This window comes from Hemicordylus capensis, chromosome 1, assembly GCF_027244095.1.
Source record: "Hemicordylus capensis ecotype Gifberg chromosome 1, rHemCap1.1.pri, whole genome shotgun sequence".
Classification (NCBI taxonomy): Eukaryota; Metazoa; Chordata; class Lepidosauria; order Squamata; family Cordylidae; genus Hemicordylus; species Hemicordylus capensis.
This window is the reverse complement of record NC_069657.1, coordinates 220,398,974-220,411,212: the sequence shown is the minus strand read 5'-3', so window position 1 is coordinate 220,411,212 and position 12,239 is coordinate 220,398,974. Positions and strand designations below refer to the sequence as shown.

The following is a 12,239-nucleotide window of genomic DNA, read 5'->3' as shown; positions in this document are numbered from 1 at the left end:
CTGTAATAGTGATTGTGGGTTACAGTAAAACACAACATTTTGTTCAATATCTATATTCCTTTTAGTATGCTTTACTTGCCCCCACCCCCAGCCATACATGTTTTCTCTTGTCTAAAATGGTTAGTAGTTTAACACTTTACTGTGATATCAGCTTTAAAAACTGCACCAGCTTTTAATCGTGATTTTGCAACTTTCATCAACCCTGGGGTTTTATCGCTCTCCAAATTACAGTGCAGTACTTAATATCTTTGCTTAGAAGCCAGTTTCACTGAGTTCAGTGAGACTTACCCCCAAACTAGATGTGCATGGGGCTATGCCTTAGAGCTTTGAAGACATCTATCTATCTATCTATCTATCTATCTATCTATTTCCTTCAATAAAATGTACCTGTGGCTAATCCCATGTGTGGCAGCTCTCGCGAGAGTTCATGCTTGAGCTGCTGGGAGGGAGAGAGGAAAGCAATGGTGGCAGTGGCGAAGATAAGGCCAACAGGCAGGCCAATGGGCAGTGGGTGTGGAGAGAAAGTGGCCGGTAGTAGAAAGAAAGTGGAGGGCGGGGGAAGTGGCAGGTGGCCGCAAAAGAAGTTGAGCAGGTGGTGGGGGAGAGGAAGCGGCCAGACGGCTGGCTGGAGAAAGAAAGTGGGCTGGGGGAAGTAAGTGCCAAGTGTTTAGACAGCCCAGCTGCTGCTCCTATGAGACTGGCCAAACTGGTGGTGGAGAGGGCCCGCCTGCCGGCCACTTGAGGCTTCTCTGCACCTGTGCAGAGAGGCAAGGAGGGGGCAGCCTCCTCTGGGGCGAGCGGGTGGTGGGGGAGGAACTGGCGGGCGGGTGGTGGGGAGGAACGGGCGGCTGGCGGCGAATGGAAAAGTGGGGTGGGTGGGAGCCAAAGGCTGAGTGCACTAGTGCACAGATGCTCTGTGCAGGTTCAGCTAGTTTTTATTGCTGGCCATTATCCTTATTTATTTATTGTTATTTATTTATCATATTTTTATACCGCCCAAAACTTACGTCTCTTGGAACGTCTTCCTGGATTACCTATGCAAAGGCCTCCCTTTTTTATTTCCTTTAATTTCCAAGATCTTAAAACCCACCTTTTCAATGAAGCCTTTATCACAATGCCTTAGTCTATTCCCTATGTACATATACTCAGCTTCAGTATAGTTTCCCTTCCTCTATCACCCTTTTGTCAGTATATGCAGGAACGGGCGACCGGTGGGTGGGTGGAAGGAATGGGCAACTGAGTGTGGGGAGGAAAGAATGGGTAACTCATGAGCGGCGGGAGGGAAGAATGGGTGACTGGGGGTGGGGGCGGAATGGGCAAGCAGGGGAAACCAAAGGCTTAGTGCACTAGCGTACAGATGCTCTGTGTGGGTTCAACTAGTTTCTATTATTACACTATGTGCAAGTTGCTTTGCTAAAAATGAGGTCCCTGTCCCAAAGATCTCACAGTAAAGGGGAGACAACGGAGGAAGGGGCAGATGTCCTGGTGAGCTGTTGACTGAGAACTGTTGAGCCCTGCTGTATAGAAATATGAGCAATAAGATAGGAAGAGGATGGAATCATGGAGACCTAAGGCACAGTGTGAGTCAAGGAAGATCAGCCATGTCAGAAACAGTAGAGAGGTCAAGGAAGAGGAGAACCAGCCAGAGACCTTTGGATGCAGTAGTGAGGAGATTGTTAGTAAACCTGGTGAGAGCAGTGTCAATGGAGTGCTGAGGGCAGAAGCCAGATTGGAGGATATCATTGAGGTGGATTAGAGAAAACCAAAGCAGCAATATGCTGCAGGAGTTTGGAGATAAATTGTAGAAGGGAAACTGGATGATAGCTGGAAAGGGAGGTTGGGTCAAGGAATTGTTTGTTGTTGTTTTTAGAATGGGGGAAAAGTAACATATTTGAAAACAGTAGGGAAGGAGCCAGGAGGTGATAATGTAGTGGAGGGGAGGGATAAAGGTGAGGGAGATGGGACTCTCAGAATGGTACAGGGCCAAGTGGGCATGTGGTGAGGTTAGATGAGAACAGGGGAGTCAACACATTAAGTGAGAAGAGGTGGGGGGAAGAGGAGTTGTAGTTAAACTGCTGAAGAGACAAGGTGCCTACCCCGGTATTTAGACTCATTCTCAAAAATGTACTACGATGCAATTTTTCTCAGTTATAGTTGCAAAGAACCCTGGGCTACCATGTTTGAACTGTCTGGGAGGTGACTTCCTGGGATTTATTTGATGAAGGAATACAGCATCAGGACACTTGTGATGTTTGAAAAAGCTGCCATCTAATGAAGGAAAACTATAAAGGTATTATTGTCTTCTTTCTTTAATGAGAGAGATTCTAGAAAGTGAGCATTCTTTTTTTCACATATAGGATCTATTTTGTATGTATATAATGAATAAATGACCTCTTGATTCTTCATTGGAATATGGGTTTAAATTTGCCCCTCTGCAGGCTTTATGAAAATGCCTGAATTCTTCAACACAATTGGGCTGCTTAAATTATCTATCTATATCTAACTAACTAACTAACTAACTAACTAACTAACTAACTTGTATGTCACTCCAAACCTCCATCTCTGGAAGTTTAACAGAAGTTTAAATACTATTGAACTCTATGAAATTTTAACAGCATAGCTTGGTGCAGGATTTCAGCCAATGTATAAGAAGCCTTCTAGAATTTTAGTAAGTTAGGGTGAGGAGGATGGGTGTAAGCCACTGAAGAGGATGTAGCCGGTGTTGGTGTTGGGAGGGCTGTGCTTAATTTTAATGATAGAATTGTTATAAACTGTAACATGGTTGCGTGAAAGGAAAAAAGCTCATCTGACTTTCAATAACAACAAATGTGATGTTTTAGAAGCTATTACCAAAAACTGAAGTTCCATTTCATTATTTGAAATAATGTCATGGATTAAAATAAAATTAATTTGTGTATTCTGAATATCTCACTAAGGTCATCTGTGATTAGATCTAAAAAAATATGGTTCTTTTGGTATTCTGAATGTGTTTTATCAAGAATAAGAATATGTCTGTATTGCTTTTAAACAAAAAAGTTCTTAAAGTGGTTTACATAATAAAGGGGATGATAAGATGGTCATCTGTCCCAAAGAAGAATTTGCCTGTACATATGTAGTAACCTAACTATGAATGCCCTTGGCTTTTACTGGACACTTTAATCCATACTAATGTTATTGCTGTCTATGCATAACCCTGATAGGGGTACTATGCATCCTATAAATGAGTTTCAAATATGATTGGACTATGCGTGGTGGATGTATGTGGGAAGGTGCTATTTCGGATATTAGCAAATTCAAACAGCACTAAAACAAGCAGTTAAGTAATCCCTGGTTGTTGACAAAGTGCTAGTCCCTAGTAGAGGTGTGCATGAATCGGACTCTGTGATTTGAATTGATTTGTTGAAAACAGTCGGCTTGGCCGACTGTCTCGATGAATTATCCTTGAATCACCTGAATTGATTTGGGTGATTTGAACGCCATTTTGAGGCCCGTTTTCCCAGCAAAACAGGATTCAGAATGGCACTCGAATCACCCAAATCAGTTCAGGTTGAATTGGGGATGATTGACACCAAACCATGCTCTTTATTTTGAGGGCAATTTGGTTCAAGTTTGAATCACTGATTTGACCCGAATTGATTCAAGGTTGAGTCAAATTGCACATTCCTAGTACTTGACACACACCTATATGCCATTAATTGGCATTTTATGGTAACAGACTCTTCAGGAATTGAATTATATGTGCAGGAAACTGCTAGTAGCGTAAACTCGCTTATAAAGAAGATTCTTCAATGTTTTAAACTCATCCATTAGTGTAATTCACAGTTGCTTTTTATTGGTGTTTTTGCAAATAGAGAAGCTTGCAGACCTGTATTGTAGGGAAGCCATTTTCCTCATGCGATGACATGCGTTTAGAACTGTCCAACTACTGTATGCATGCATTGAGAAGAATAGCTGACAGTGTGTGGTCATTTCCTTGCTTGGGGGAGATAACTCTCAGGACTTCTATATGCACATTTGTTTCCCAGTTCGCAAGTATAGTCACATTTATGGAAACAGCCCTAACTATTTTTCTGCAGTAGCATATGGATTCTCTTGACACTGCTAAGATATGTTAAAAGACGTGTTGTCTCAGAAAAAGAAACAGCAGTGTTGGATAACTTTACCTTTTTTCTGAGTGTTGCAGCAACACTAATTGGGCCCTTTAGCTGCTAGTAATAAGAATGGTGCTGGCTGGAAAGGCTCAACAATACACATTCATAGGCACAATCTTTTAAAAAAAGTTTTTGTTCTAACAGTGTAAAGGACTATCATAGGGTGTGTGGGCAGACTAAGTCTCTCTGCTGAGCTTTTGTTAGTTAGCTTTTTATGAAATTGTTTAGATATTTTTAAGCATTCCACACTTGCGTGGATGTTCATTTACTAAGCAGCTGAAATGGCTTTTGTTTTCTTATGCTTTGCAGTGATTGCATACCACATGAACTTCAACTGCTAAACTTGTTTCTTGCTTTCAACTTAGTGGTTTTCAAAACGATCCCTTAAAGAGGAATGGTTTGGTGATGGATCATTCTTACTGACTGATGGACTCGAAAGAGAAAAGGTAAGGTTATTTGATGCTGAGTCTATACAGATGTTGTAAAAAGTGTAAAACTGCATATAAAATGTTTGTGAATAGCCACTTGCCTGTGGCAAGGAAAACATGCCTTCTGGCAACCAAGTCTGAAATTCTAGAAAGTTGGAAAAGAATTAGTAGTTCCAGACTTTTGATGTGGCAAAATGACTTGCACCAGTATGTATACAGACTAGCAGAACCATTTTCTAGGCTAGCAAATTTTTGGAAAAAAATTTTTTTTAACATGTTATTGCATGTGCATCTAAAGCTGCACAGCATTTTAAAGGTAAAGTGTGCCTTCAAGTTGATTTTGACTCCTGGCACCCACAGAGCCCTGTGGTTTTCTTTTGGTAGAATACAGGAGGGTTTTACCATTGACTCCTCCCTCACAGTATGAGATGATGCCTTTCAGCATCTTCCAGTATTGCTGCTGCCTGATATAGGTGTTTCCCATAGTCTGGGAAACATATTAGTGGGGATTTGAACCGGCAACCTATTGCTTGTTAGTCAAGCATTTCCCCGCTGTGCCACTTAAGGTGACTGCACAGCATTTTAGACTAAGGAAATAATAACAATCTACATTGTAGTATAGCAACTACAATAATCACTTTATGTTTTGAAGCAGCCGGTAGGTGCAGGGAGAACTGGTAGCAGTTGGGTGAAATGGACAATTTTGCCTCTCTTCAAAGAACTCCCAACAGAAGACCACCCCATTATACAAGTTTCTGTATATTGGCTCACAGCCTGACAAATGTTGCCCTTGCAGAAGTATTTTCTGTTCACCCAAGGAGTGAGGGGCAGTCATTACCCCTCCCTCCTTTGCCCTGCCACCCCTGAAAATATGTCTTTGAAGACCCCACATGCCTCAGGCACATATTTGGCGGGGGGGGCATTAAAGGGAAGGGATGAGATCAAAAATTGCCCTTCTCCCTTGTGTGAGCAAAAAGTACTTCTGCAAGTGCAAGGTTAGGATGTGAGTTGTTGTCTATGACAGGCAGAGCAGAATTGATGCTTCAGATTTGCACAGACCAATGCTGAGATTAAGCCAATGTTCCTTGAGGGATCTTGCACCTGCTGTTACTCTCCTTGATGTTGTGTATCAATAATACCTACATTCTGAGTAATAAAATGCAGGTAATTTATCGTGTGTGTGAAAAGCAATCTGTGCCAACCCTATTTCATTTAAATGTCTGAGAGTTGGTTGTGTTGTTTTTTTCAACCTATAGCTCATCTGAGCAAGAAGGAGCAAGAGAGAGAGGCCTGGTCTATATGTGGCAGGCTGGTTGCTGTTGTCCAGCTCCAGAAAGACTTCCAGGTTGGAGTGGAAAGACCGTAGTACAGGCAGCGCTTGGAGTGAACCATGGTGTGCTTCTGTCAGATGGTATGAAACATTTTTATTTTATTATTTTAAGCCATTCTAGCCCACTCTTCGGCCAACAAGGCTCCCAGTACATGAAATCAGTAAAAACAAGAAATCATTAAAGCAGGAAAAGATGTTTTGTTTTGTTGCCCTTGATGATTGCTGCTTCTCCTCCTCCTCCTCCTCTTGCTGCTCAGCAGGGGCAGTTAGCAGTTCTGCTGGGTTCTAAAGGGAAGGGGAGTCCAGTCCCAGCTGAAAAAGAGCAACAGCAGGTGGAGGTGGTAGCACTTTGTCTTGCTGGCTTCTCATCCTTGGTTGTTCCTAAGATCACTAGCATTTTTGTTTTTTTACAATTTCAAATTGTAAAATTGTTTGAAAATGTCTAAGAAAAGAGATTTCTCCTAAATATCTTATGGCGTGCCAACAGTGGTTTTTCTATACTGAAAAAGTAGTTTGTTTGTGATCAGGTATCTTAACCTTTGTACTGGCTCTTATGCTTGTAGTTGTTGTAGATAAAGAAGAGCATTAACAGGGCCATGCATGTTCTCTTAATGCAACACACAGGATGGCATCTGCAAAACTTTGCTTCAGTACTGTTTCTTTTTTCCTAGATAAATTCTTTGCTATGTTATCTGCAGGATCTTGCTTGTGGGCAAACAATTAACATATTAGTCACCCAGTCATGCAGTAATGGTACCATATTTTCATTGTATTTGACTCATGTGAAACTGTTCTTTATTACACGTTACGTGCAATGGCATATGCTTTCATTTGAATGTTTTTGTTTTAGGTGGTATGGTTTACAGCTTTGGAAAACTTCCCTGGAGGGTTGAGCTTGAAGACACTTATATCAATTGTCCCATCTTGGAAACGGCTTTGAGTGGACAGCATGTTGTTACTGTGGCAGCTGGCAGCTTCCATAGTGGAGCCGTGACTGAAAGTGGTGTGGTGTACATGTGGGGGGAAAATTCTGCTGGCCAGTGTGCCGTAGCTAACCAGGCCACCGTGCCAGAACCAAACCTCATCAGTATTTCTGATTCTGAAACCAGCCATGTCTTGCCAATAAGAATTTTGCAGCTGGCATGTGGAGAAGAGCACACCCTGGCACTCTCACTCAGCAGGGAAATATGGGCATGGGGAAGTGGCTGTCAGCTGGGTCTCATAACCACTACTTTTCCAGTGACCAAACCACAAAAGGTCGAGCACCTGGCAGGGCGCGTTGTGCTGCAGGTTGCTTGTGGAGCCTATCATAGCTTGGCTCTTGTACAATGCCTCTCCAGTCAAGACAAAAAGCCTATCCCGGAGAGATGCAATCACTGCAGCCAGCTGCTGATTACCATGACTGACAAAGAGGACCATGTCATAATCTCCGATAGTCACTGCTGCCCATTGGGCGTGGTTCTGGCTGACTCCCAATCGGAAAGCCGCATTTCTTGTTCCTCGCTAGAAACTCTTGAGGGGAAGAGTGTAACGAGCAGCCAAGGTGAGGACTGTCAGAAAACCCTTACTGAAGACCAAACGCTGCTTGTTGCGGAGTCTGATGTGGCAAGTGTGTTTTCAAACAGTGATGGACATGAAGACAGTGGCATTTCCAGTCCAGGAAATCCCTTGATAACTGACAAAATGGCAGTGAAGCAACATTTGATGAGTCTTCCAGATCAGTCATTAAATGAGAGGGCAACGAAGCAAATCAGTCTAGAACCTGAACAGGTACCTACATACTTTGTACCATATTTATTTTATTATATGTTCTATGTGCATGCAATCTTGTAAAGTTCTCATGATGCTTGCTTCAGAATGTGGTGTTAAATGAAAGCTGCGGTTCTGAGGCTGCAATCCGAAAGAGAAAGTATATATGTACATGTGAGGCTTTCTTCAGTTCCCCTGCCACAGTAATTTCCATGGGCAAAGGGATACACCTTCTCCCCCACCTCAACTTCTCTTTTTATTAACTTGAACAGCCCTGTTTCCTGATACCTTCAATCAGTTGTTTAAAAATCTTCCTGCATTCTGAGAATCCTTTTTACATCTATTTGTCTGCCAGTGACCCCGCTACTTGCCTGCCACAGAACCACATATGTTGCAGAGGATTCTGGGGTATGTTCTACAGCATGTACTCTAGTCACGTGGGGCATTGACCAAGTCATTGGGCCTCATTCTGCTGAGACTTAGTGGATGACCTAGAACGCATCCAGTGTGCTCCTGAATATTGAAGGGGAAGATCAGTAAGCAAGTGATTTTTCAAGGATGCTTGTCCTCCATAACTTTTCTTCTGACTAATAAATTCTTAATAGGTTTGCAAGGAATGCCAAGGTTCTCCAGAACACTATCTGAAAAGCACTGCCTTAAGTGATCCATGTATAATATGCCAATCTAATTATGACACTGAATTTATGGTTACCGCTCTAATTTCTTCCATGCTTTTCTATAGAGGCGTTGCATTTTTATTTTACTCTGACTTGCTATGAATAGCACTAAGGATGGGTTGTATGGATTTATACTGAATTGTATGTCTGAGTGCTTGTATAAAGGTTGAAAGGGAAGGGCAAAGCATTTAACATCTTAATTTGGTCTTGGTAGGGTTCAACACCTGAACCTGTTCTCAGCCCTAGGACTGAACTGGACTAGGGACATGTGCAGTAATACAAGTGGACCTCGCTATTCACGGTTCCGCGTATCTGCGGGTGTCTAATGGACATCCAACCTTGTTTTCCGCCAATACAAAGGAGCTAAAACCCACGTATCCATGGTTCCTAGGTGACCGGAAATGACCTCAGAAGTCATTTCTGGTCGCCATTTTGTGCCTCATTTGTTTTTTAGTTTTTTAAAAGAATTTTCCCCTATGATTTTTCATAGAAAAAAATGGGAATTTGGGGCCAGGGTGGGGGTTGGTATTCCTGGACAGCTGGAGACCTGTGGAGCATGGTAGGACACTTTTTTTGCACTCACACCCCTTTTTCACCCATTTTCCAGCCTCCAGGAACCTAACCCCCCCAATCCCATTGACTTTAATGCCCTGTTATCTGCAGTTCCATTATCCACGTTTTCCCCATGTAACGGTACCCCCACGGATAATGGGGATAATGAGGTGCCTTTCCCTCATTGCTATGAGAGAATAGATATTGGAACATAACTTATGTTTTTCTTACTTCATATATTTTGAAAGCTGCTGATAATTATTAAAAGGTACGTGATGGCTCTTGCATATGTCTAATTATTTTATTTTCTTCTTCAGTGTAGTTTTCAGTGCTAGTCAAGTCCTGTTCTGGTGGTTGGCTTATACCAGGGAAATATTTGTTCTGGGTACTTTAGCCAGGCCTTGTAGAGTGTAGTGGTTAGAGTGCTGGACTAGGACCGCGGAGACCCGAGTTCAAATCCCCATTCAGCCATGATACTAGCTGGGTGACTCTGGGCCAGTCACTTCTCTCTCAGCCTAACCTACTTCACAGGGTTGTTGTGAGGAGAAACTCAAGTATGTAGTACACTGCTCTGGGCTCCTTGGAGGAAGAGTGGGATATAAATGTAAAAATAAAATAAAATAGCAGCTCTATAGGTGTTGCAAATGTGTTTATAGCTTAAAGGATTAAATTCCCTATACCTGCAACATTATGGTATAGTTTTGTGTTTATAAATGTGTTTATAGCTTAAAAGGATTAAATTCCCTATACCTGCAACATTATGGTATAGTTTTTAAAAAATCAGTCGGTGCTGAAGGGGACATAGAATGGGTCCCTTGTCTAAAATGGCTCTTGTCGCATGCATTTGTATCTGAACAAGTTGTCCTTTTCCTGCATTTGGCTCCCACTCAATATAGTTATTTGATAAGGTAGTAAATGTTTGACAATTTCTCTTCATTGACCTAAAAACAACAACCCACACAGTAATGTCTGATGCTAGCTTGTATATTCTGCATTCTTCCATAATGCACTGTTAAAAACCATACCAGTCTTGCTTTTTTCTCTAATGAAGAGACCAGTGTCCAAGGATTCAGCTTATATTCTTAAAGTGCTGTGAAGGCCTTTGCTGTAATAAATAAAATTAGACTGATTTTTTCATGTGTTGATGTCTTCAAAACAGCTCTGCCTTATGGGTGGAGCATCCAAGTTCTCTCTCTCTCTCCAAGTCTTGTGCTGCTGTTTTGTGTGTAACTTGAGAGCTTTCTCTACTTGTTCATTCACTGTATGTGCCAAGTGTGATGTTCTCTGTAGAGCAGAGCAGAGCAGTTCAGTCATCCACAGTTCTTGTTTTTCAACTTTATCCTTCAGTTGGGACTTTAGAACTTGAATGTCCCTCAGCAGTTTTCCACTTAAATTATCTCAGGCTCAATCTGTTTCCTATTTTGGATATAGGTTGGAATCACAAAACTGTACTTCAAAGAATACTGAGATATTAGGTTTAATCCTTTTTGTTTCAGAAGTGTGTAGCTCTTTGATGTCTAATTGGATAAACACTCCCCAACCCTTTATCCTGTATCCAGAAGTTTTGAGAACGCACTTCTGTAAAACCTTTAATAAAAAGTGTTTGTAGACAGTGCCGACCCCAGGGGGAAAAATGGAGGAAGAGGCAGAAGAGGCAAAGTGCATTTATCGGTGGGTGAGTGGTGTCCCACAGTTTCCCACATTTTGTTTTGGAACAAAAATGGGGGGGGGGTTTGCAGGTCAGGGGACAAAGTACTTGTCCGAGGGGGTGTCGGAACCCCTCGCCCTTGATTATACAACACCACTGTGCACCTTCACGTAGAGTGTCAGGACTTGAAAATACTCTCAAAACCCTACATGGCTTAGGTCGTAGCTTACCCATGGTTATATACACATACTAGAGAAAGCTCCAAAACTGCTCAAGGCTCTTAAATGGGAGCCACTGGAGAATGAAATCTCCTTTGCTGCCAAGCCTTTCCCCACCTTGGACTAGGTACAAGGAAGCAATCCTCTTTTACAAGGAAGTACTATCCTTCACCTAGAATGATTTGGAAGATACATTGCTTCATCTAATTTGGTCCCAGAAATGTAAGGTATAACATCACTTGACTAATAACACAAGGTAACAACGCACATGAATTTATTTATTTATTTATTTTAAAAAGGTAAACAAGCATAGCCTTTGGAACGAGCAAATGTGAGCCTTGCAATGATTCCAATACCATTTCTACATATGAAAGTAATGGTATTGCTTGGAGAGTGGGGGGAAATGCTACAAAAATACATGGGAACTAATTCAGAGACCTAGGTTTTTCTAAAGAGACGTGTTTGTGTTTGTTTTATTTCTGAAACACTGCTTTTCAACAAAAAGGTTCTCCAAGCTGTTAACATGACAAAAGAAAGGAAAAGATGGTTCATTGTCCCAAAGGGGCTTGCCACCTTTGTGAAAGAGAGAGAAGTAGAAAAGCCACTAGGAAAAGATGTTATGCTGAGATGAATAGGGACAATTCCAACCCTCTTTTAAATATATGAGAATCATTGCTTCAAGCGTGCCTCCTTACCCAATTATCAGGAGTTAGTATGCGAAATGTATATTTCATAATGCTAGGAAAAACCTATTATGTTCGAATGATGTTTAGAACATAATAGGTTTCTGATGCTTCTCCCTGTAGCCTTTAAAGTACTCATGTAGCACAGTACACATGAATTCATTAAGTGGTCTTCGGCAAGCCACATCCCCTCAACCTCAGCTTCCCAGCTGCAATATAGGGAAAACAATATTATTATTGTAAGCATTACATCAAGATGATACATGTTAAGCGTTTTGAACACTTGTGGACATAGTTTAAATACTTATTATATTATTACTGACCTTTAATCTAGCTGTTAGTTAGCATAGTTCATTTTCTTAACTTATGTAAACTAGTGACTATATTAGCTGGTATACTAATAACAAAGTAAACAAAAAAGACTTTGCATGGCCCAGAAAGCATGTGACACAACAGTGGCACTTTTGGCCCCTCCCTTGTTGGCCCCTCCCAAATGTCTGCTCCCCCTCCCCATCATCATTGTCATCGTCCTCCTCCTTTACTTTTGAAACTGGGTGGGGGCAGGGGGCAGGCTGCATGTTGCTTGATTTTCACTTCCGAGGGAGTGTGCATGTGTATGCACACGCATGGAGCTGCCCTACAAAGTTTCAATTTAAAAGAGATTATTTTCTTTTTTTAAAAAAAAATCCGTTCTAGGTTCTTGAGAGGCAAAGGTGGTTCTGGGATTGTTAGTTTTTTCAGAGGCTGCAGCCACAGCTAGAGCTTCAGGGAAAATAAAATCCCAATTCTAGAACCTTCTTGGC

General features: G+C 41.7%; 1 protein-coding gene across 8 annotated transcripts in view; it reads left to right on the top strand.

Annotated features, from left to right (window-relative positions):
• Positions 1 to 12,239, top strand: part of ALS2 (alsin Rho guanine nucleotide exchange factor ALS2) — a 98,439-nt gene that overhangs the window by 2,491 nt on the left and 83,709 nt on the right. For 4 of the 8 annotated variants that reach the window (XR_008312509.1, XM_053280047.1, XM_053280039.1 and 1 more), the window contains exons 2-5: positions 2,149 to 2,290; positions 4,517 to 4,597; positions 5,836 to 5,990; positions 6,760 to 7,679. Coding sequence is in view for 7 of the 8 variants with exons in the window: in XM_053280047.1 (XP_053136022.1) it covers positions 4,578 to 4,597; positions 5,836 to 5,990; positions 6,760 to 7,679 (1,095 nt within the window). In the remaining variant the exon portion in view is untranslated. Of the gene's footprint in view, positions 1 to 1,301; positions 1,581 to 2,148; positions 2,291 to 4,460; positions 4,598 to 5,835; positions 5,991 to 6,759; positions 7,680 to 12,239 lie in introns of those variants that run through there. The other 4 variants (XM_053280002.1, XM_053280009.1, XM_053280019.1 and 1 more) reach the window with 4 other exon arrangements.